General features: G+C 40.1%; 2 protein-coding genes and 1 long non-coding RNA gene across 5 annotated transcripts in view; 1 reads left to right on the top strand and 2 right to left on the bottom strand.

Annotated features, from left to right (window-relative positions):
• LOC310924799 (unconventional myosin-Ic-like) overlaps positions 1-17,029 on the bottom strand; it is a gene marked incomplete at its 5' end in the record, with an annotated part of 77,375 nt that extends 60,346 nt beyond the window's left edge. The window contains one exon of one of the 2 annotated variants that reach the window (XM_083886636.1): positions 16,940-17,029. In XM_083886636.1, coding sequence (XP_083742762.1) covers positions 16,940-17,029 — 90 coding nt within the window. Of the gene's footprint in view, positions 1-5,662; positions 5,757-16,939 lie in introns of those variants that run through there. The other variant, XM_083886638.1, reaches the window with a different exon arrangement.
• The window catches only part of LOC310924423 (large neutral amino acids transporter small subunit 4-like), a 209,526-nt gene that overhangs the window by 90,917 nt on the left and 91,753 nt on the right, over positions 1-26,856 (bottom strand). The window lies entirely within an intron of this gene.
• Positions 9,333-10,573, top strand: LOC310924801. The gene is made up of 3 exons (XR_014592793.1): positions 9,333-9,523; positions 10,089-10,194; positions 10,277-10,573. It is a non-coding gene; the product is annotated as an uncharacterized lncRNA (long non-coding RNA).

Genomic DNA, 26,856 nt, shown 5'->3' with positions numbered 1-26,856 from the left:
GTAATAAAAAAACAGTAAGTGAAAACTGACAGCCATAACTCCCACTGAAAAGATGGACACAAAGAAAAACAAAGAAACACATAGAAAAACAATCAAAATCTATGCCCGCTTGAGTCTATATAATTATCTTAACAGTATGTTTGTTGCTTGTTCTTGTGTCCCCACTGGCTGCCATGCTTGACACCAAGCATCCATATCTCAAGCCATTTCCCACCGCAGCACTATGTGTCAGTACTTCATACAACCACACTTCAAAAGACCTGAACGAGCCCTTTAAACATCACATTACATCTATAATTGAGTCATTCCATGACTTCCCATCTGCTGCAGCCACACAGCATGTACAAAAATGGCAGTGATGCTGGTGTGGAAGCTTGACTCATTTCCAGGGTGGTTTCCACTCCCACGGCAGTCAGGACTGCAATACTGAGCAGAAGAACAACATTTATTTCCAGCAGGGCGGGGCTGCCTCTACCGCTGAGCTAGCTTTTGGATGTGGGAAACAAGAATCGTATGGAAAAGCAAAAGCAGCTGCCCACAACAACCAACTGAAACCAATGTACACACACACACACACACACAAACTCTGCAAGTCATCGGCATACATGAAACACCTATTCTGACCGGCTGCCAGACACACACTCTCATTATCTCCTGGCTAAATCCTATTTTTTCATAATAAACTGCTGCTGCATCAGTAGATACAGTAAAGCTAACAACTTCGAGATAATGTACATTTATCTTTAATAGGCCTGCACATACTAATTGATGACTTAATAAATGTGAATATATTTTGGTTTCTGTACTAGTAACTGGTGCTAGTTTTCTAGTAAACTGAATAGCATTGGTTTGTGGACAAAACAAAACATTGAAGAACAAAATTTGTTGGCGATTTGGTAAACGCTTATCAATATTTTGTGCATGATCAAGATGATGATCAACTGATTGATCCTGATTAATATAAACTTCAACTGCCCTTTCATATCTCAGCGTTTTAACACTTGGGGTATGGATGCACGATAGTACCTTTTAAACACCTCTCAGCACCAACACCTATCTGAAAATGTATTATTTTTACAGCATAAATTCACCTTTGTCCACTGCAGTTTTATGGTGTGCCTTTTACACCCATGGTGTTGCATACACCTGGATTGGGAAAGTGAATCTAAGCTTTAAAGAGGTCTATAGTGGCATAGTGAAAAACAAAAAGGTGAGTAAGCTGATTTTATCTAAACAGTAGATCCCTGCCTGAGGCAAAAACATATTCAAATTGTAGAAACACTAACTTCTTATCCTCCTCCTGTCTGCCTGGAAAAGCCGAGAATCGATGACCCTTTCCCGTCCAGCGACCCAGACACATTTCCAGTATCAGCAATAGTCAGTATACAGAACAACAACATTAAAACATCCATTTGGGTATCACTTAACCTGATCTCTTACTTTTCTCTGTCTCTTCCTTTAGTTTTTACCTCACACAGTCAATTAATGTAACAGACAAATGGCTGACATACTTTCAAATACAATACAGATCGTCACTGCCCTTTTCAATGGCTCTAATGATAATTTTTAAAAAATGACTGAAACGACTAATTCAACCACACTTGTTCTCCAACTACTTCTTAAATGTGAAATGTGACGCATCTGAACATCCATTATCACCTTACAACTAATTCAGTGCTCATATGTCAGTCAAACTTTTCCACGTCTTCATAAATGAGCACAGAGGCCACAAAACCACAATAAACCGCTGTTGCACTGGGACCTTATCAGTCCTATTTCTGGCTTAGTCTAGTGAGATATCAGTGTTTATAGTTACGAGAGCAACATGTCCAAAGCCCTACATTTGTCTTAAAGGGATAGTTCACCCACTTCACAAAAAGGCTCACCTAATAAAAGCATTGCTTGCAGAAGTCTACAATATCTTCAAAATATGTTCAATACTTTATTAGACAGCTTACACCAAAGGCCTATGAGAAAATCATTAATTTTACATCATGACACAGAGTTGTTGATCCATTGCTGCCTCCACCAGTAAGTGCAAATGTGCTAGACCAGCAGCTCTTGTGTCCCCACAAACTAAAAACACTGACTTTCCCTTTGGACGTTGGTGCAGAAGAGTGGGTGGTTCAAAGACTTTTAAAAACTTGAAGGTGATAGAAATAGCATCGTAAATGAGTAATTTGACAGTTGGGAAATACCCATTACCAACATTACCACTGTTGTACCCTATAAAATGAATGCTAATTCTTTAGATTCTTGATAAAATGCCTCTTTCTATTAAAGTTAAAAACAACTTTCAAGTTAATGCAGGTGCCAGGTGGCCCAGTGAACTAGGCAGAGTCTGCTGTGCAGTGACAAGGTCATGAGCCCTCATAGACTTCCTACCCACAAACCCTGCCAATGTTTTGCCCACTTCTTTCATTTGTATGTGGTGTAAACTTCCTTCAGCGTGACAACTGCAATGTCGCCTAGTTTGATTTGACAGGTGCACACTAAAAGGTGGTGAAAGTAGAAATGAATCTCCCACTGAGTGTATAAGGAGTGTCTGACCGTGTTTCCTGTTGTAGAGTTGATGATGGTGGAAGTCTGGCCACAACAGCCTGGCGGTCAGGTGTATCCTTACTGATCCCTCCCCGGATCTGTCTCGTACATGTAACTGGGAGACGAAACCTTCACCCTGTCAACAACAGTTCCTGTATCCTACAAAATAAAGTGCTGTGGTACCCATTGTGAGGGCCAAGGACGGCTAGAGCTCCATGAGTAGGTTCTATGAGTGCTCCAGTTACTTCCAATTCACTTAATCCATATTATCGACAAATGAGTCAATGCTTAATTGCTGTTGACAGGACATAAAAACCAAATACATGTTCATGTGTAACTGCAGTGTCTACCATGTCTGCATTCTGTACTAATGAAAAAAGATTATGAATAACACACGAGGACTGCAAAGATTAACATATAATGAATTGATTGTTTAACTAATCAACTAACCAGTTTGAGTGTTTCTAGTTATTAAAACAAGCTCTCTGGTTTTTAACTTTCTTAAAAGTGTTTATTTTCTGGTTTCTTTACTCCATGTGACAAATAAATCATTAACAATGAAACATTTTGCTTGGTGGACAAAACAAGGCATTTGAGAATGTCATCATTTGGAAGTTTGGGAAAGACTGATTTAATATTTTATCGAACAATGAATCAAGAAAATAATCAACAGACGGCACAGTGGACTTTTGAAAGTATGAGAGCATTTAACTGAAAATAAACCAACACAACAAGTTGAATATTGGAATTAATGCTAAAACTTTTCTTTCTGTTGTGTTCTTTATATTTCTAAGCAAAGGCATATGGATAATTTTTCTGGACTAATCTAAGAAATAATCCACAGATCAGACTACCAAAATAATCATTAGTTGCAGCCCTATATTTCACAATCATTTATTTCAGTACTTCACGACTCCAGCATGTGGATACTTGAACTATGACGTTGTATAGATAGGGATCTGCCATAAAGGAATCTACTATCTATCTACCATAACGACGGGGCAAAGTCAGATTGATAGTCAGTCAACTGAGTTGAGTGATAAATTAGCTTTGCTCTAAATCTGTAAAATCATAGAATCTCTTAAATTAAAAATGAAAGCGTGGGGGAAAAAAAGAGACACTATCGTTAATTATTCAAACACTAACGTTCTCCAAAGGAGGTAGAAAACATTTAGAGCTCATTCTATTCCCAGAACCAAAAAAAACACAAAAAGAACACAGTGGGTCCACATGAACACCAGCCTGAAGCACAACAGCTGAGGGGGGAAAAATCTGTGTAACATCAGCTCGATGGAAACAGCAGCTAAATGCATCTCATCAGGGAGTTCAGTTCACACAGCAGTAAACAGATCTGCTTTGGAAAAATTTATTGACAACAGGACATTGACGTGTGTGCCGTGTCAACCTGGATAGTCGTCAGAATAGTCACCATGCATTGGTGCTGAGCAATTAACTGTATTAAAATCAGAATGGCAAATTGCAAATGGTGTGGTTTAATTGTTGTACTTTTGGTTGTTTTATGTATAATCAATGAATGTTTTTATGTTCTCATGCTTACATTACAGAACAGTTAATACATCGGTGGTGTCCTGTGTCAATGTTCCATCACATCTTAAATCTATGTCACGGGGAATACTAAACTCAACCTTCACTTAAAAATAATTATATCACTAATACAATTGCACTATCACTAAAGAAACATCACAATGATATGTTCCCCACTACTTGTCTAGCCCCAATATGAATGATAATTACTACATTTCGTTTCCTTAAATTGAACTGTCACAATGTATTTGACACACAAATTTACATTATCAAACAAGCTGTCAACTCAAACAAGAATAATGCAAATTTACAGCAGAGTGACAGGCAGCGCTGCAGAGGTCCTGCCCTTCAGGTGACCTTGAAGAAACGCGTTCACAAACCCGAAGGTAAAGTTGGCTCATTTCTTTAAACTGCTCTCAATGTGTTCTGATGTTTTGGCATGAACAGACTGCACAGTCTGTGCCAGGCGCTGCCCTTGTGTTTATCCTAATGTACACACCACACACACAAACAGGTGGACCGGCTTGTTGACAAAGCATTTGTGTACTACAGAGAGATTTTCACAGCCACAGTCAGCTGGACAGCTGAAGTCCAGCCAGCTGGTCCAGCATGTTGACTTTAGCAGGGTTTATTGGCACAAACTGAATATACATCCCTTAAGTATATTTGTATAAGTGTATAATTACTTTAAATTCAATTATTGTTTGATTCTTGTAGTCTCAAATTCAGCTGTTTATACATACTTTAGACAAAGGTCATAGTTTTGTAAAAAAAATAATCCACAATCTTGTGCCCTAACAGCATAATGTTGCAGCAAATGCTCCACAAAAAGTTTTTATACTCCAAAGTGCAGAGAACTGTCTTAATCCGTGTCTGTCTGGTGTCCATAAAAAGACTAATCCCAACCCGAGGGATTTGGAGTTGTAGGTGACTTGGCAAATCAGTTACAGTACGTGGCTAAAAGTTAACCACAATGCATGGCGAGAAGGTGAAGGCACAGGCGCTGATGATGCTGAACCAAACGTCATTCAAAAATATTCCCAAATTATGATTCCTTTCTCTCTGCTTGTGTCCATGTATTGTGTCACGGCACACACACTCATTCAGAAAACATAGTTTGCATGAATTCAGAAATCGGCATGAACCAAACCCACACATATGCAAGACAGTATTGACATTTAGCGGTAAACTTCTGCGCTCACTACGACAAGTTAGCGCACACTGTGGGAGAGGTATGAATGGGCGCTAATAAAGTTGAGTATAAAGCTTTAAAGGTGTCAAAGTAACACACAAATATGAATGTTGAGCATGCGGAACTTATGAATGACTTTCGCTGGTGTGTTGTCCTCATTAACTGGATGTTTCAGAGACTGCTGCTTTCGTCGCCTATCGACTGCACAACGTTCAATTGGAAGGTTTTTGGAATGGAATTTCGCCATATGGCACCCATCGAGATTTCCAGCCGCTTGTCTAACTCACTCACGCACGCTGAAGTCAAACTTACAGCAGCAAACACAACAGCTATCGGTAAAAAGCAGACTTTGGTGGACCAGGTGTAGAAAACAAACGCACGTACCTTCCAACAGCCGGGGTCAAACACGCAGTGGCGTTTTTTTTTTGTTTCTTCTTCTTTCACCGTTTATCGTCCTGCCAGAGTGTAACAGCAGCGGTGGTTTGGCTCAGAGTGAGTTCAGTCAGTCAGTGAACCAGTGACTGGTGTGTGTGACAGACGAGAGCTGAGTGGTTTCTCCTCTCCGGACCCTCCCACCCCTCTCAGAGCTGCAGCAGCAGGGCTTCAGTTGCCACCACCGCGGGCTCAGCGAGCAGCAGCAGCGGCAGCAGCCACTCCTGCTCCTGTGGCCGCAGCAGAGCTCTTCACCTCCCCCTAGTGGTCCACACCGCCACTGTCACAGTGCCACACACCCACTGGAGTCATTTAAGCGCCGGTGAAATATTATGTTGTAGTGTCATGGAGGAGGAATAAACAGAGTGTGGTTTCAGTGTTTTTGTTTCCTTTTAAGCCCTCCTGTGGCAGTGGTGTGATCATTTCAGAGGTGGAATGTAACAAAATACATTTACTCAAGTTACTGTATTGAATACTTTTTTTTAGTGTATTTTGTTTTTTTTTAAGTACAATTTAAAATCAGGATTTTGTATTTTACTTGAGTACGTATTGACTCAAGTATTGTACTTAGTAACTTTATAAATCCTATCCGTTACTGAGTAAAAATAAAAATTCAGCACAATGAAGACCTACAGGGGGAAAATATACACCAGAACCAGACGAATGATGACATAACATCATGTGTCGTGCCGGGCGCGTGAGCTCCAAAATAGTTTTGGATTTCTGACCCCTTGTCATATTTCTACTACCCTCACACCCCACGCAAAGTAACTAAGTAACTTCTACTTGAGTACATTTTCAGATGACTACTTTTACTTCTACTTGAGTAATATTTCCTGAAAGTATTGGTACTTTTACTTGAGTACAATATTTTAGTACTTTTTCCACCTCTGGGTCATTCCCACCTTCCCACTCAGTGACAGGCAGCAGTGCAGTCCTGAGTGACCAGGAAGTACACCATGGCACGCTTTATTTCCTCCTGCTGTCATTTCTACTCAGGGTCAACTGAAAGCAGTTGTATGAACTATAAAGTACCTAAAAGGGATACTTGAGTAAAAGTACAAGTATCATTCTTACCCCCTGAAAATGACTTTGGTAGAAGTTGAAGTCACTTTTTATAAAAGTCTGAAAGTATATGACATTTTCTGTACTTACTGTAATGTTCTGATATAAAATGTAGATACGTTTTAGAAGTGAAAGTATTAATGAGGTGAGGAGTAAGAATTGAGCAACAGTAGCTCAGTGGTAGCGTGTGTTGTCTTTCAACTGCAAGGTTGTGCGTTTGATTCCCAGCTCTGCTAGTCCATGCACTTATCCCCACATTGCTCCTGACGGCTGTGCCGGCAGCATGTACATATGGGTATTACAACACTGACTGAAAGGGATAACCTTTCATGTGCAAGAATAAAATAAAATTTTAAAGGTCCAGTGTGTGAGATTTTGGTGAAATAATTTTAATTTGGCACCTGATGAATTGCTGTTTTTCCATTACCTTCCATTACCCCAGAATGAGCATTTAATATAAAGAGTTCATTCAGAGGTAGCCCAAGGCATAAGCAAATTAAGCTGCCTCTTAATGTTTGGAGACAAAGCGTCAACGTTAACGCACGTTAACACATGACGCGTTTCCATGACGCCCGACCGGAAAAGACGTGTGTGACGTCATGTTTACGCGACTCCGGATTGTTAAAATGAGTCTATTATTTGAAGTATTTTTATTGGTCTTTTTAATGTTTAGAAATGTTTGTTTAAAAAAGTTGAGAACAATATTTGTAAATATACATACAAAAATATTTCAAAAATCAATAACATCCAGTCACAGAATATCGATACTGGGCAACTTGGAAATCCTTATAGTCCTAATACTTTTAATAATGACTGTAGCTAAAAAAAAAAAAATAATGCTTAACTGCAAGTCCAATATTTTACTAATACACCTGATTTAATCTATATGCCTTTTATTTATTTTTATTTTTTTGTTAATCCTTTTTGTGTACTTTTGACTCATGTGAAGCCTATATCAACACCTTTGTACATGTAATGTGGATCTGATTTACATATCTCTCGGGAAGTGTTAATTATGTAATTATTAATGGGAAATGGAAAAATACATTTGTTAAAGGCAAAAAACGGTTGGGGTAACTTCCCTTGTGACTCTTAACCAGTCCTTTTTTTTCACCAGCTGTGGGAGAAAATATGAAAATATACCAAACGGTACTCAAATCAATTTAAATGAACTTTTTGATAAGAATCTGTAAAGTAGCACAAGCGACTGTGCAAGAGTTAAACATCCAGAAGAACCTACAAGCCATGACAAACTTTAATAATTAAATTATTTCATAGATTACTCAACCAACCAATCAGTCAAGAACAACCACATTTGTGACCACAGGAACGATGTGACGCCATCACACAGTGTTGTAATTCAGCAGCAGACACAGTGAGAAATGTCCTCTCCAGCAGTGACAGTGGTTACAAAGAGTTCTCTTACCCTCTGCTGTCAAAACTGGTGCCACTGCACCTTTACACTGACACTGCAGACTGCAATGTAAGAGTCTCAGTCTCTAAAAAGAGACGATTGCAAACATGAGCTGAGCATACATTACAAAAATAAACACTGTTTTTAGAAAATATAAAACGGTGTAATACATGTATAATGCTGCTGTAATGGCACGTGTGTGACCATATTCACCATTGTGTAACCACATTCACAGGTCATGAATTCAACTGTTGTGAATTCAAAAATGTACAGTGTTTTTAACACTTAAGTGTGGTTGAAAGAGGAGTGTGAAGCAATCAGTGATGACTGCATACAATACGTGCACCATCTTTGCTGGGAACCAGTTTCTCCCCCCACGAGAACATGAAAGAAAAACTGACTCTCTCTCTCTCTTAAAAAAGGCTCTCCTTATAAATGTACAACAATTTAAGATTACAATATCTTAAGAATAAGTTTTATCTCACTGTCTGACAGCCTTTTCAAACAGGAAAAGGCTGCAAACAGCAAACAGGTTTTTGTAATTGTGTAAATAATGTTTGTGTAGGTCAAAGTCCAGAAAGAAAATCTGCAATTTTACGTCACAACGGTTTTACATGACATTGTTCAAACACTGAATGCAAACTTGTCGCAGACTTGGCAGTAGTAGAACAGCAACTCCTGAGTTTGTGAGCTTAAAAACACAGTTTTTCTCTTTGGTATGGGAGAATGAGCGATTTACAAACTTCACTGTCGTGTGGGTAAAGTGGTGAGCAGCAGGTGACAGCACATTTAAAGTCAGGGTCACTTCAGAAGAAGAATGAGACAGTACAACATGATGGCAGTACACTCTTATGGCGCTTTTCCACCGGCCCGACTTTAAACGGCACTACACTACACGACACGGTTTAGCGAGTGTTTCCACTAGCGTAGTACCTGGAACTCGGCACTATTTTTAGTACCTGCGGTGGTGAGGTTCCATTCAGTGGTGCCGGTACTATGCGCAGGTACTATGCGCTGATTGGTCAAAACTGCCGGTAACTGATTGGCCAGAAGTGTCGTCACTGGGTGCGTCATGAGCGCGACATAAAATACAGGATGCAGGAGTCTATTTCACCATTTTTCAAAAAGTAGTAGCGCGCAAATACTTGGACATGGCGACTCTGCATAAGAACACTCCATGGTCCAACGACGAGGTCCAGACTGTCCTGTGTTTAGTCGGAGACGACAAAATACAGAGAGCTGGACGGAGCCGCCCGTAACGAGCAGGTCTTGCCGGGAGTCGATGTCCGCTCACGGCGTACACAGCAACTCCAATAACTCTGCACACGCCAACGGTAAGTTTTTTATTTTCAGCCTAAGAGCAACGTTTAACTACTGCTGAGAATAAACTCGCTTAAACAAGACATTATAAAAGTAACATCATGTGTGTCGGTAATCTCTGTCCGTCTGTTTACACGAGACAACGTAGTTGGCTAGCTAGTTAGCAATGTCGCTATTAGGTGCTCAACCTACAACAAAACATTACGTAAACCTGTAAAAGAAACCAGATTTGTACAAGTCATGAATTAGACTTACTACCGTGTAACGTTTTGTCTTTGCGTGTTAAAACAGACTAGACCAGAATATACAGTATGGGTTCTATATTTACATTATAGACAGAGAATGAGCATCGGATATTATATGTCTATATTACACTTTTGCAAAAAGACAGTATATTGCACATGGGATGAGGAGCCTGGTTATATGTTGTCTACTGAGAGCTAACAGCTGCAGGGAGGAATAAAGGATAATAATAATGATAAAGCTCCTTCATTTAGGGTGTTTCAGTCTGTGGCTGAATATATATATATATTGTTATGCGTGTAATTACAGCGTATGTATACACTTCTTTTGTTCAAGAATCCCATTCCATATGTGAGGAGTGTTCATCCACCCCAGCAGAGCCATCAGCTGCTTCGTTATCGGGGGCACCAACTTCGCCACAGACCACAGATCTGTGCAACTGGTAAGAAATAATAAACATGATTTACAGCATTTGTGTATTTCCTTAATGGTTTGATTAATAACCCCTTTTCTCTTCTCTATAGTGTTATGTAGGGAAGAGAAAAAGAAGCACACAGCTGTCCTCGCAGAGCTTCAGGTGGAAGATGTTCAGTAGCAGAAGTGGAACCGGACACAACGTAACCGCCACACCACGGGAGTGCTGCGTTCAACCACGCATTCCTTTGAGTGATTGGGCAGCTTGTCCAGGCAATAGGTGGCAGGAGCATGTGACCTATTTCCTCCCTCCTGTCCTAGGACTCCACCACCTATGTACAGTTTATTTGATTTGCTGTGCAATTTAACTTTGGTTTGCTGTGTTTTTTTGTTTGAATAAACAACAATGTGACTTATGTGATTACGTCATGCGTATTTCTTTTCTTTTAATTGTGGCAGCCTTTACAAACAAAACGTATACAGACAAAAGGAGACATCTCTGCAGAAAGTACAAACTTTTATTTGTAATTCAGTGAAAAACAGTACAATAATAAAGCATTTTACAAATTCACAACAAGTGACACATCAGGCCCTCACCTACATCTCTGCCATCCTCTACACCCTGTGCCACTGCCACCACAGGTTTAACCACTGTAGCTGCTGTGTGTGCATCTCATTCAGTGTCATAGGTCTCACCATGATTTTCACACAGGTTATGCAGAGCACAGCAGGTCATCACCACCATGGATTTCACCAGCTGGACTTCACAGTCATTCCTTTTCAGGAGTGACAGAACCATCTGAAACACACAGGCAGCATGCTTACGTTAATACCAGAATACCAAAAATAGAGATTGCTTTCGGTCATTACTACGCTGTACAATTGTACAGTACTTTGTAGAAGTCTGAGGCCACTATTAGATTGTTGCTATAATGACAATAGAGGAATCATTATTTCTATTTCACTTTACTGGAACACAATCAGAATATATGTATGCAGTTTTTTGTTGTTTTAAAAAAAACATCCTCTACAGGTGTCCAGTATTTAGTGTGATCGACCCTTACACTTGAACAATAACACAACTCTGTTAATACTCGAGTGGAACCTTAATTAATGTTTCTGGTTCAAGACATGCGTGAGTATTACATACTCAAAAAAACAACATCGTTTCTGCACAGTACTGTATATGAGCTAGTTAGCGATAGCAACTATATTAGCTTACCCTCACTCGTCGTCTCGTAACATCTCATCTTCAGTTTCATGATGTATGACTTCCCAAACTTTTCTGTACTCCTCCACAATATTTCTTCTTGCCGCCTGTAGCTTTTTCTGGCGATCTTCTCTTCTGTGTGTGAACAAATGCCACAGACCGAGCAACAGAACGAGTCCACGTCCGTCATTGTTTATGTGCGTGTGTGTCTCGCGTATAAGACGTCATAGCAGTTTCGCGCAGCCGGGTTGCAGCCGTGTTGTGATAACCACGCCCACGTTGAGAAGGTACGTTCTCTGTAGTGGAAACACAACTAAACCGTGCCGTTTCGTGTCGTGTCGCTCAGTGCCGTGTAGCCCGGAGCTAGTGGAAAAGCGCCATTAGAAATAAAAGTGCTAAGTAGAACCATATAAGGTTATTCGGCTTGCCCTCATAGGAGAACCCTTTTTATGGAAAACCATTTATTACGGAAAAGGGTTTTAAAGGATTCTCTGGATCAAAATGGTTCTTACTGGAATCATTAGTGTTATCAAGAACCCTTGAAAAACCCTTTCTTCAGGAAAGGGTTTTTCAGAAGCAAATGGTTCCAGGTAGAACCTCAGCCCTTGCAGAAGAACCCTATTGGAACATTTATTTCTAAGAGTGTATAGCTGACAGTGCACCATCATTGTTTTATTGTTGCTTCTTCTATCTGCTAATGTGATAACATTTGCTTCTTGTCCTACATATCATCTGCAATGGTGTATCGTGTCATGGATTTGTCAATTTAACTTTCAATGTTTCCACTTCCCTGGAAGAGGTGGTGTGCAGCTTACAGCTGAGTTCAGGACAAACAAAACATTAATTATGATAAGGGTTTATCCTGTTGACAAGAAAATGTCAGACGGACAGACTGTGCCTGAAGGGTCATAACACTGACCACCACCCCACCCAAAGTCCACTTCCAACTCTTTATCCTTCCCACTCCACTGACACACACATGTTTGTGCAGCATTTGTAGTGAGGACACTCATAGACATAATGCTTTCTATAGCCCCTTACCCTAACCTTAACCATCACAACTTAATGCCTAATAATAACCCTGAACCTAAACCCAAGTCTAAATGCTCGAAGAGCCATTTTAAGCGGTGACAGAATGTGAGGACCAGTTAAAATGTCCTCACTTTTCCAAAATGTGCTTGTTGGTCCTCACAGAGATACCCATACGGGAACACGCATACACTTAATCCACCTGATTTCAATGTTTACAACTTTTCTGTGAATAATGTAATACAGACAACCCACACAATCAGTGCAAAAACGACACATTTGCACTGTCTGCTTCAGTCGTTTAGGTTGAAATGTTTGAACCTAACTTTAAAGGTGACATATGTAAGAATGTGGCCAAAAACGGTTACTACATTCAAATTCAAAATCTTTTAGGTTTCGTTTTCTGACGTAACATTGTGCAATATCCATATCCTTATCCTTATTTAATAGCTCAGCCTTGTTTCCTTACACTGTAAATACCATGTGCATACTGTGTATATTCAGCAGACCGGTTATAATGTACATTCTACATTCTATTTTTAAACCTATTTTTATAGTCAGTGTTAATATCTTTATATATTGTACTTTATATATTCTATTTCTTTTTGGTAATGCATGATTATTATTTATTATCCTTATCTTTATTGTCTTGCTGCTGTAACACTGGAAATTTCCCCACTGCGGGACGAATAAAGGACTATCTAATTTTATCTTATCTTATTTCAAAACATAAACATGATTTGCAGTCTGCAAAATATTCTTTTTAATGCAAATATTTTGTCTGTACTGTTGTTGTTGGTGAGTTCAGTTTGTTATATGAACATTATTCCTGAGTCTCTGTGACATATTAGGAGGATTTTATGGCCAGTTGATTTAGATTTATTACATAATGCACCTTTAATAAAGAAATTGCATGACACAATGTCGCAAAAAGTATCAGAGGCGAAGACGGAGAGAGTGTCGGAAACTGCAGCGTTTGCGTGACTTGTATAGGCCCTGCACGACTTTCCACATAGAGTGGTCTGTCTGCAGAGTGCAAGAAAGGAGCGTAACTTCAAGTGGAAGGAACTACAAATAATTTTGATCTGCACTAAAAAGAGGAAAAAAAGGATTGATAATCAAATCATATCGAGGATTTGGAGAATCGTGACACCCCATATTATTGATACAAATTTAGCACTATAAATTGGATTAATTATAATTGTGTTATTTACATCGAAACCAGTGTAGGCTATAGATAAAAGTGGCCTAGTATTAATTGGCACTTTTAATACTAGGCCACTTGTGTGGCGATACTGAACTTCAATTAAACAAGTAAACCAGTCGAATAACTTTGTTTTTTAAAAAACTTAATGTGAAAACAGATGTGATAGATATAACATAAGAAATCTAGATTTAATTTTTTTTTTTTAAAGTTCATTGATGCATTGGAACAGCTCTGAAACACACATTAATGATATAGCATTAGCTTGTTACGTGGTTACAGGCATAATCAAGTTGTCGTGCATGGTAAGTGCACCCAAAGAATATGGTCCAAAAAAAAAGAGAGGAAAAGATGATGAAAAGGATTCACACCAGTCAGTGCTCACACCCTAATTAAGTTATTTATTATCTAAATTTCAGGAGTGTGTCCTAGAATTGTTGGGAATATTCACCTGAGGTGTGACCTGTAAAGAGTTGGGTCACATTTGAGATTGTTCATAATTCTTGAACAACATTAAACTTCATAATTCACATAGTTCATTAAAAAAAAACCTTCATTAAGTATTTTAGATTCAGATATTAAAACTCTGCTTTTAAGAGGTACCAAACAGGACAAGACGCTGCATTGAGGTGAATTATGTTTATCCGCCTGTTAATCAAAATTGATTTTAATTCTGATCTCTTACTATATAAGTATATGTATAATATCTTTACACACAGGCACACCTTTTACACACATCCTGAACAGGCAGGCTGATTTTTGACCTTGGAGGAATGTGGGGAGGAGGGGGAAAAGTGAAGCTGTGTATTGGAATGTCTTTGTCGCTTCCTCCCTTCCAGGCTCCAGTACATTCCACACCTCCTCCATCATCACTGACCGGCAAACAGCAGCTCACATTAACCACACCGCATTCCTCTCAATATATATCTCCTAATCGGGTGTCAGGTCTCGCTAAACTGTACCAAATGGTACCTCGTTCCTCGGGATAAAGAACTCATTCCTTTCATTCCTTAGACGTACGGTTTATACGGTAGATATAAGACGTCAGCTGGCTTTATGACTGTCCTCCTACATGAGGCTATAGGTATGCAACACATGTATCAATGTTTTAGAGCAACTTTCTGCATGAGCACACACACGTTAAGAAGATACTTAGTGACAGGGCAACAAGATTTCCACAGTTAAAGGTACAGTGTGTAGAATTTAGTAACATTTATTGGGACATAATCCTCTACTCACCCTTCCCTTTCCAAGGCCGGGTTTAGACCGCAGCCCAAATCAGATTTGTAAGCACATCTGATCAGAATCTGATCTGATTCCTGATCAGCTGTTCACATTATGTATAGCAAGTGATCAGATCACGTGTCCATATTGATATTGTCTATTCTAGTCTTCCACATGGTTTTCTATAGTTACAGACCAAACCCTGGAAAAACAAATAGTCTAAACAAAATAACCAAATTGTAGGGCTGCAGCAAAAATGTTCTTCTAATTTTTTTACTATTGTCTTTCACTGTTTCGATTGTTTAATGTGGATCCATTTAACTTCCATCCCTCTGGATCTACGCCATTGTTGTTGTTAGAGTCACGCAGAAGGCACTTTTCCTATCTTAAAATTCTGATTTGGGCTGCGGTCTGAACAAGGTCTATGTGTGTTGGAGAACTTATATAGCCCTCAGTTAGCTAGGGTTATATTCGGGCTGACAATATAGGTCCCAAGTGGGTTAGTGTGTGGTTTCTATGGTGACCCCATCTGTGTTTGCCTATTCAAACCATATGGGACCTGCATACTTTGCCCACTTCAAGCCCATGTCCCCGTAGTACCCACTCAGTACCATGGAAACACTGGACAAACCCACTTGGGACCCATCAGCCTGAATATAAGCCTTCTGGGCCCCACATGGACTTAGGCAGGCATTAAAACTCAAAATATGTTTTTCATAAATAATCAAGTGTGATTGTTTTACCTGCAATATTAAGATTCAATATCAAGATACACAAAGCCTTGTTTGTGTCAGGGATGTATTCAAGGGATTAGGGTTAGATCAGGTACTGACAAATACTCAGTGCTACCTGACCTGTGGGTGCCCCCACCTGACTGAACCAATAACTAGCATAAGACAGCCGAGCTCATTCTCTCTGATCACATGGCTCCTAACAGGGACACAAGTAAAAACATGTTCATCGCTAAACAAAAGGCTCAACTAATAAAACCCACAACTGCTTAAGTCTACACTTTCCTCAGAATGTGCCATCTGCTTGATCTTGCAGTTAGAAAGTTTTTGGTGCAGGGGGCGCAAAACTGAAGTTTTTAAACTGCTTTGTTTAGAGCCCATGAGAAAATCTGCATTTTTAGCTCACCGGGACACAGCTCACTGGTCTACTGCCACCATGTTTGATAGGTTTGTGTCCATTAGATAAATCTGAAAGAACTTTAAACACAGAAGTCACAAAATAACACATTTAAATATATTGATGGAAGCAGCAAGCAGCAGTGGTAACTCCTGTTTGCTGTGATGTAAAATCGCTGATATTCTCTTTGGTTCAGAGAGTGAGCAGCTTCCAAAGGGACACAAGCAAGACACAAAAATTGTCTATAAAATAGATAAAGCTGTGCATTTGGGCATTAAGCTGGGATAACATTTATTATGTGATTCTTTTGTTGAACTATTACTTTAAAGGTAATGTAATACACTTCAGATTTAGTGTGCTCCAAATAATCTCTAAGATGTTTAAACTCCATTGCATTGCCGCGATTTTTCATTGTTCACCAATAGGAGGCATGGTTTCCACATTCAGCTGTAGACCTGTTGCTGACATGGGAACACCGATTATGTCCAATTAATTTTTCATGAAAATATCTTGCAGTGACTGCAGTGACTGGACTGTGTTCAGTTATCTGTGTGAATAAGGGACTTTTATTTATCGTGCATATTTCATTCATTCATATTTACATTTGTACTGTTCTAGAAGTACTTTGATCTTTTAAAGAAATTGGTCTCAACATTGTGTATATTTTTCGAGCAACAATGGTTTAGGATTTTTTTAAATTAATTAATGGAAGGCATATCATGGGCAAAACATGTAGTTGCATCACAAGTACAAGTCCACAGAGACCACTCCCTGTGTCCATGAATAACTGAGTCAGAATAATGATTCCTATCATTGTGGAGAACAGCTCAGGGCTAAAATGAAACTTATTTACTAACCACTAATGCTGTGTAAATAATAGGCCATGAAATCAATTCAAATAAAATATGTAAATGTGTCTCTATCACAACTAAAAAGAAAGGGAAGTGGGTTATCTGACATTACTGTGTGTTCACTGACCTTGCATTTGTGGCAGCAGTGTTCTCCATTTTTCCCTGGAGAAAGGATGATTTCCCCTGTCGGGATTAGCTGGATTGTGAGTTCCATCATTGTTGCGCCTCTTTTATTGTCTTCTTTTGTCTCTCTGTTCCTTCGCCACTTTGTCAGTTGAAGAAAAATATATTAGACCTTTTCCCTCAGATCTGAATGCTTGGCTTAAGCAAGTGGACTGTGTCTTAGAAGACCATCCCACAGAGAAATCTGTGGAAAAAAGCAAAAACAGCCCTGAGACATTTGCTGTCATATGCATTTTAAGAAAGTGCGTCTTGTCTTTCAATAAGAAGCTCTTACCTGACATATAGATCGTGACTTCTCTGAGTCGAGGAATAGAAACATGGACAGCAGGGGTTGTAGGTTTTGTGCATTGAGAGTTGGGGTGTTTACCTGTTGCAGGGCAGAGAGTGTGTGAGGCCAGCTTCCCTCGCTGCAGCCAGAGGATGTTGCTTCTCTGGTGGAAGGATCATGGGGAGGATGTGGAGCTTGGCTTGGCTCGAGATGGATGTCACATGTAGAGGATATGTTTCTTTTGTGTGTGTGTGTGTATACTTGTGTCCCTATAGTTGTGGGGACCATGGATTAAACCATTGTAATGAGGACATTTCTGGCAGGTTCTCAGAATAAAAAGGGCTTTTTGAAGGTAAAAAGTCAAGTGTAACATTTAGGGTTAATTGGCATTGATTATATATTACCCGCATGTATGTTTGTGTGTTTTTGTTTGATTTTTGGATTTTCTACCATTCTAGAGGTCGCCATAGCTTATGATCCGCATATTACATTTCACAGAGATTTTTACACCAGATCCTTCCTGACGCAACCCTTCCATTTATCCAGGCTTGGAACTGGCACTATGAGTGCCTTGCTCAGGGGTACCCCATCCCTTTACCTGACAGAGATTCAAACTATCAACCCTCCAATTACAAGCCTGATTCCCTTCTGCCCTGAAGAGGATGCTTACAATGCAATTCTGGGATATAAAGGCCACTAATGCACTGGAGCACTCACTGTTTGTTCAAATCTGCAGTCTCACCACTAGATGTCACTAATTCTTATACACTTGAGCTTTAATTGTTGTTTTTAAGGTTAGAGTTAGCCTCTAAGTGTTATAAGGACTGGGATTATGTATTAAGTTGTGATGGTTAGTTAGAGATAAGATGTGAATTGAGTTGAGGTTTTAGATTAAGATTGTGTGTGTGTGTGTGTGTGCGTGCGTGCGTGCATGCGTGTGTGTGTGTGTGTGTGTGCGTGTGTGTGTGTAAGCTTGTTTAATTTCATGGTGATGTTTACCCACAAATGTGTCTACTACTCCCTACAAGCACACAGCTATCCTCTTATGAGTGCACCTAACCTTAACCTGAACCTCATCCTTACCATACAACATTCGTCTTCACCTCAAAATTTAATAATTTACATTAGGTCGACTTGCTTTTTGTCCCCATAAGGCATAAGACAAGTGAGTTCTGCCTCATTAGGACCAGGTTTTGGTCTCCATGAGGACAACTGGTCCTGACAACGTGTCAGTGTTTATGACAGAAAAGGTCCTCAAGAGGTAACAAATACAAGTGAACACACACACACACACACAAAAAAGAGAGAGAGAGCTGTTTCCTCCTAGACAGACGTAGCATCCTGCCTGCGACATTCCCAGTACCCACCCTGTAGATTTAGTGTGTGTTTGCATGTGTTCAAGACACAACCCACTTGTGCTTACCAGAGGATACACAAGCAAGTGACACGCGTACCCACCACACGCTTTCTAAACACAAACAAGCGGCTTGTGCTCTCATAGCCTTCTTCCTGACCCTGGGGACTCACAAGAGGCCACTGACCACGGCCCTGACACTGCTCTCCTGCTAAGTGCCAAATGTCATCAGATTTCCACGTACACATTATGCAACATGGCTTGTTAGAGGACATCATCATCATTTGTGGTGTGAAAAGTGGACATAGTCTGGAATAACAGAACAGAGAAAAATAAATTAGCTGTAGAGGTTATAGCTGCCAGCTGAGAGGTCATGAGGGTTCAATATGATTGGCAGGCAGGAAAACACAAACATGTACATCTCACCACCTCCCAAAAAGGGTTTATTCTTAAACTTCCAACTGACTTTATTTGAGAATCATCTAATATTCGAATCTCCAAGTCAAAATGATTGACTTTAGTGTACTAGGGTTTTAATGTCTTTTATTATACCTGCTTTTATTTGATTCACATTATTTCTCATGCCTACAGATATATTATCTTATATTATCCGCAAATTAGATGTAAATGCTATATATAGGCTATATAAGTGTGATTTCATTAGTATAAATATAATTATAATTATGTGCAAAGTGTTAAAATAATTATTAATAATAGTTCTGTTTTAACAATAATTTACAATTACAAAAATCAATTGAAAGGCATTTCTTCTGAATGTGGTTCAGACAGACAGACAGATAGATGGATAGAATGTCTGTCCCTCGATGAGAGTGTGTGTGTGTGCGCATGCATGCGTGCATGTGTGTGTGGAGGGGGCAGTGGTGAAAGAGGGGAAGTAGCAGTGACACACATCCTTTAACCTTTGATCCAAGCTGGAGGCATTCTTGACAGCCTGGCATCAACAGGAAACCCTTGACACACACACGCACGCACGCACACACACACACACACACACACACACACACACACACACACACACACACACACACACACACACACACACACACACACACACACACACTGCACAGCCTTGGAGCAGTCTCTGTCCTGTTCTATTTTAAAATAGAAGAGGTGACTGACCTCCAAGATAAGTTTCTAATTTACTGCAGAATTAAAGAGAAAGGAGACTGACACACTATTTCACTCATTAGACAGTCTTTTCTGACCGGATATTGAAGTTTGTGTCAATTATTTTCTAAACAGTTCACCTCTCACAAGTCCAATGAGTAAATTGGTGTTGTTTATACAATGCTGTCCATGCTTTAACAGGCACAAATCCTTTATGCTTTATTCAGATTTACCCAAGTGACGCAAACCTATCAACTTATCAAACAAGGCATCCGTAGACCAGCAGCTCTTGTATCCCAGTGAGCTAAAACAAACAACAACAACACTGATTTTCTCAATGGTACATGGGAAAGTGAACAGTTTACAAAGAATATCCTTTTAATATTGTCAACCAGGAAGTTGGCCTTACTGTAAATCCCTGTCACACAGCGACCATAAAAACTCTTATTTTCCAACCTCCCTGCTCTCATCAAGACATCAGTTGAGACTGAGGAATCTATATTTTTCTCGACTTTTACTTCCTGTGGAGGAATCCTGTGTGTCAGAGGTCACGGAAAAGGACGAGTGACAAGTACACTTCATTGGCAGGTTACTTTCATGGTGTAGCAACACAATGGTTTCTTCCTTTTACTTTGGAGTGTCAGTGTGTCTGACCTGACCTGTGTGGGTTAGGGTTGTGTGTGACGCTGTGGGTGTCCCTTGGATGGAAGATGAATCAGATCAGATCCTGGGAATAACAACACACACACACACTGTCAGTCAGTATTTTGCACAGTTTAGCTAGTGCTAAGTTCAGCTAAGCTAGTGTGTATTGACTCAGTTTCCTGTTGACCTTTAAGTCACACAAACACAAACAGCAAACAGGTTCTGTATGTTTCGTACCTGCTGTACATGTCAATCATGAGTGGGTCTTCTCTTTAGCTCAGAGTTCAGATGGGGGCGAGGATGGTTTATGGACTTTCCCCGAGTCTTCTTCTTCTTCTTCTTCTTTGTTGAACTGATCGGTGAACGTCACTGTGTCACACTAATGTGATGTCATGGTGGTTATGTAGCTGACGCAGCTATTGCCTCCACAGCCTGTGGTGGAAATGCTAGCAAGATCAGAGTTTACTGTTCCGCTTGAGAAGTTGAAAACATGGATGAAAACGTATCTTGGGCTAGCCATTGTTAGCAATACCAGCACACACCTCATTGTAGTTTTCCCACAAAAACAGCATAGCAAAAATGAACAGCACTTGTTGTACGACTGAATTAAAGCGTAACTACTCAATGGGACATTCCAAACGGAATTCCTACTTCCCACTACAACCCTGTCGTGTTTCCATGTCCTCCTAGCCTAGAGCTTTGTGATTTAACACTGACATATCTCTGTTTATTGTACACTAGTGTTATATGGTCTGACTTGTCCACCTGCAGATCCAAACACTGCCATATCTTAGGGTGCGTTCACACCTACAGCATTTGGTGCGCACCAAATGCTGCGGTTCAGTTCGTTTGCGTAGGTGTGAATGTAATCTCGGTCCTTTGGTGCGCACCAGGTCTCGGACGATTTATCCGCCCTACTTTGGTACGGTTCCTCTGGTGTGAAAGCAACCAAACCAAATGGGAATAAACAGTCTAGTTTAATGCATTATGAGATACGGGATAACCCTGGATTTCCACCGGGTGCGTCAGAACCTCGGAACCTCAGTGGCACTGTTTTGCCCCATTCTCTGCCCAGCTTCAATCCCCACCAGGCGGCGTCCCCGGTGGAAATGCTCACATTGATTAGAGTGGCAGCGATCAGCTCCGGTGACCGCGGTGCTTACGTTCCGCGGCGGTGATGCGCCCGGTGGAAATCCGGGGTTAGTCCGATTCCAGTGCCCATGGTCTTCGCGGTCTATTTTGGTTCATTTAGAACTATGCATATGTGAACGCAAATCGTACCCACCTCTGTTTGCTACATTGTAACATTTTGCTGACTGGTACAGACCAAAACAATCAAACTACTTATTTTATAAGTCTACCTCTGGCGGCCTCTGTTGGTCATATTGGCAAGTGCAAGTGTGGAAGCACAAACAGACACACGGACACACAGAGCCACTAAAAACAATACTTCACTCCCACTCCGCGGGGTGAAGTGACAATGGTTAAAAGCGCACCAGCAATGTACCCACCAAGTATAACTGCTTGTATCATGATTTCTCATGTCAGAACCTCTGCCTGTCCTCAGAAACTATGACGATGATTTGAAAGCTGTGCCTGTTTTTGAAACCATGATTATGACTACGAACAAGCCAGAATGTCACATCTGCATGCACCCTATTGTTGGCCATTTCTGTTGTGTATGTTGCTTACATCGACATCCATGTACACTAATTTGATACACTACCACTGAAATGGGTCTTGTGCCATATGGCTTTGTGCAATCTATCCATGCACTTTTAAACCATGTGCAGTGAGAATAATGTGCAATATTATGAGCACGTTGGAAACAGGAGATCTGCAATAGCACTCGCTATAATCTTGTATATTTAAATTAAAATATCTAGTAATATGCCTGGTCCCTTTTTTAAAAAAAAAAAAAATCGGGCCTACATTCATCAGAACAGTCCAGGAAGTTACTGTCTTCGATCGCAGGACTTACTCCTACTGTCAGTGCCAAGGGTCCTTTAGGAAAAAGGGCATTTAAATAGGTCACTCCTTTTTCCTGGAACAAACTACAGGTTTGTCTGAAACTGAAAAATCTGGTCTCGTCACACACTGGCAGAAATAAATGTCTGTACATGTTTTGCGTAATTGCACTTGATTGATTGTATTGAATACTTTGCAGATTATGTGATTGTATATCACACTCTGTACATTCTAAGTAGTTTATGCATTGTTACGACCGGCCAAGGGGAACTGTGCATAACAATGAAAGTTGCTCCCCTCTTTCCCCACTCCCAAGGACGACCAAGGCCACAAGGCTGGAGCTCACAGTCATTTATTGTAATACTCCAAAAACACATGGTAGCAACTCATCAGGGTGAGCATGGCTCAAAACAACAAACAAAACAATCTGTAACCCAATATAACTTCCCTATCAAAAGTAAATAAAATAAAATACAGGTTTCTGACCTGACTCCTTATAAAATAAACAGGAGAAAAAGAGCTTCAAAGAAAAAGAGCTACCCACCCTTACCGCTACCTGCATTGCTGGACAATAATTACAAAATACTCTTAGACAGAACAAAAACATGGTGCTGTTGGGAGTAGGGCCAAGAGAAGAGAGAGAACAGCTCAAGCGGCGGCCATTTTATGCTGCTCCCAATCTTCCTCCTCCAATCAGCAGTCGGTACCTGCACCTAAGAGAAGAGACACCCAGGGTAGTAGCACCACCCTCAGGCAGGGAGGAACAACAGCAGAACAGAAATAACAACAGAACAGAAATAACAACCGAACAGGCAACCTCAAATACATTATGACCCAGGGTCATAACAGCATGTTTTAAGGACTGGGTATGTTTTTATGTATATTTTGTTTATTTTGTTTGTGTGTTGTATGCTGTATGCTTGTGTCTGTGCTCTAACCTATATGTCCTGCTGCCTGTCTTGGCCAGGAAAACTCTTGCAAAATACATTTTTAATCTCAATGAGTTTTTATTCCTGGTTAATAAAGGTTATTATAATAATAACAGAATGGATATTCTGATGTGTTGATGTAGTGTGTGCAGTGAGTGCAGCTTGTTTCCTCGACACATGCTGAGGCATCGTGATTGGTCATCATTCTTTAATGTCCTGGTGGTGAATCTCAAGACTGAGGGTAAGGGTTTAGGGACAGTGAATTGTATGTCTCTCCCATTTTAAGAATGAGGACCAGATCTCAGTGAGGTGTAGTTCACAGGTTCATCCTGCTGTGGGGTATTTGCAGCACTGACCTGTAACCAGAGTCCCCATGGAGGCTCAGCTCAGCCCAGCCCAGATCAGATCAGGGCTGCATGAGCAAATCTCACAAGTGCTGCCTGAAAATAACCTGGCCTATTTATAGCTGCTGTCTCTGCAGCAGAAGAGGAAGTTCATAATATTTCAGGGATGTTTGTTCCCTGGTTCGCACTCGGCGTGAGCGCCAATCTCACTCTGACAACAGAACGCCGAGGCAGTTTCCACAGGAAGCCAGAGGACGCCAATTAGGCTGCAAGATGTTAAGGAGGAGGCCGCGGAATCGAGCACCAGAACACACACCCTCTGGAGGCAACTCTCTCCAGATTTACAATAATAAATGCAAAGTTAAGCTGCTGCACTGTGTGGTGATGCCTCACAGCACATCCACTGCCATCTTCTGTGGAAAATGATTTCAAGGCGAGTGTTGATTTTGCAGTTAACAGTGAGCCTGCCGCCCCCTTGAGGTTTCATGTTACACTGGGCTGTTCTTCGGAGGAGAAACTGTGAGGTAACCATGGTAACCTGCCACACGTCACTACCCCCTGAAAACTCACAGGAGACTGTTAGCATGACAGCTTTGTATTTTTAAACCGATGACAGAGTGCATGTTCTGCGGCATGAGCTCAACAAAGGTAACCCAACACGGGTTCTTTTTAAGTATGGTTGTATGAGGCACTGATACATAGTTATCACTGACTGCACCATGTGTGCCCACTGAGTCAAGAAGTCATTTTAATAAAAAATGGTTTAGTGGCTGCAGACAGACAGACGGTGTTTCACCACGCCCCAAAAAGGGTTTATTTTCAAACTTCCAACAGACTTAAAGCCTCTGGAAACCCAAATCCACAAAAGTCTTCTAACTATGTAATTTAGGGTCTTATGTACATAATATTTAACATGTAAAAAATTTGGAAACCAAATTCGAAATATTTAACTGTTGAAATGTGGGTTTGAATTGGGTTATCTCTAGGGTTTATGACAAATAAATACATACCAATAATAAATCATCCACTTCAGCGTGTCACCCAACCCCCTGAGTGACGGTTATCAAAACCGTTCTGCTCCTGCTCAATCTGCCTCTTTGACTCTGAGCCAACTCCCCCATAGCCTTTTGCGATTAGAATCTATCTATATCTATCTATATCTATTCATTCATCTTTATGCCAGTTTGTGCAGTCCCTGGATGCATGAGGACATGGCATTTTTAAAAAAAAAACTCTCCACACCCAGAGAAACGCCGGTGCTTTGGAATAGTTATGAATAGTTATTTTCACTCAGACTTTTGTGGATGCTTAATGAGACACTCAACTTTGATATAATATAAGCATTTTTAATATACCAAGCCACGTTTCCAGAGGCTTTAGTTTGAGAATCATCTAATATTCTAATCTCCAGGTCAACATGATTGAAAATGAACAAATGTGTAGTAGCTACACTTTCTTTTTTACTTGGCTTGTAATTTGTGTTTAACTTTTAGGGTATTTGTATTAACTTTTAATTATTAAACATGTAAGCTATATTTAGGTTATATAAATGTGACTTTATTATGGTAAATCTAATTATAATTATGTGCAAAATGTAAAAAAAAAAAAGGTGAATAGAAAGTATATAATTGTGGTTTAACAATAATTCACAATTACAAATGTATTTGAATGTGAGAAGTTTACAAAGTACAGCTGTCACAAGGACATGGATGTCGAACAGCAAAGTAAATCTGCTATTTGTGGTAATTTTGTTGAATACAAAAGGAGTCTAACATCCTATAATCATGTGACCACAGGGTAAATCATACCTGCTGCTCCTCCTCCATGTTTACACATCTGACACATAGAGGACGCATGATTAACACTCATCGAACACCTTATTTTAAATATGAATTATTATTATATTAATACACATTAAATACCAAACACCTAATGATGCAACAGCTTTGTGGACGTGACTTGTGTGATGTGAACCTTTGCTGTGTGTGACAGGCGTGACCTACAGAGGGCAGCAGACAAGCTGCTGCACAACCGTCCAGACAGAGAAAAGTATCTCCTCCCCAGCTGACTGAAAGACAAAAATGTCCTTTAGTTCTTCAAAATTCGATTCAATACACTGGCAAAACACTGGCTCCTACACGTCCATCTGAATACGGAGTATTATGACTGTTCAGTGTAAAAGATAACAAGTTAATTATCGAAACACATCGATGCAAGTCACATGATCAAAGGGTTTTGGAGCTTTCCAAATGGGACAAAACGTTGGCTTGTTGTGACAGGAACTTTTAACAGTCCAGAAAATAACTCAGCCTGTGTGTCCCTTGCCTAGAGGCTGTCAACATTAGTTCCCCACCCCTCCTTGATTTCTGCCTCTGGGGGTCAATTGATCCTGTTTGGTCACAGCATGGTTAATACCACACACCCTCTTACAGAGTATATCCTTCCATTTTGGGTGCAAAGACGTTTGCTTGTACATTTGGAGACGCTTCGGTCATTGTGCCATATGGACCTTAAGTCTGATATCAAGGATATCGAATAAAGGATCAAACGGATTGCCATAACGGGGAAAAACTATTTTATCCCGTTAAAGATACATTGTGTTATGTAAAGTTATGTTGCAGCTGACTAGCCCTCACCTTACCCTTCCCTTTCAAGTGTTGGATGATCTACAGTATGTAGCCTTCAGTTAGCATCAAAAATCAAAAGATGTTTAGTTTGTCCATTTTCAGCTATTGTAAAAAAACAAACAAAAAAAAACATGGTGATGCTCAGTAGAGCTGACCCAGCCCTTCGTATAAATATAAAAGGCTCATTCCGGGTTAATGAAAAACAAGCCATACAACCTTGTGATTGGATACAAATACAAATAATAAAACATTATTTCATAATATACTGGAATAAAATAAAATCTACAATAACTTAGGAACATAGAGGGCGCGCGCCAAAAGTGACATAATATCCTGTGTCGCGCCGAGCGCGTGAGCTCCAAAATAGTTTTGGATTTCTGACCCCTTGTCATATTTCTACTACCCTCACACCCAGCGCAAAGTAACTAAGTAACTTTTACTTAAAGTACATTTCAAATGAACTACTTTTTACTTCTACTTCAGTAATATTTCATCGAAGTATTGGTACTTTTACTTGAGCACAATATTTTAGTACTTTTTCCAGCTCGGCCAAAGTCTATATAGAAAAACAACATTGTTGCTCACACAGACTCAGAAA

The sequence above is a fragment of the Microchirus variegatus genome, assembly GCF_963457635.1.
Source record: "Microchirus variegatus genome assembly, chromosome: 3".
Classification (NCBI taxonomy): domain Eukaryota; kingdom Metazoa; phylum Chordata; class Actinopteri; order Pleuronectiformes; family Soleidae; genus Microchirus; species Microchirus variegatus.
The sequence above is the reverse complement of the archived record's forward strand: the minus strand, read 5'-3'. Positions and strand labels throughout refer to the sequence as shown.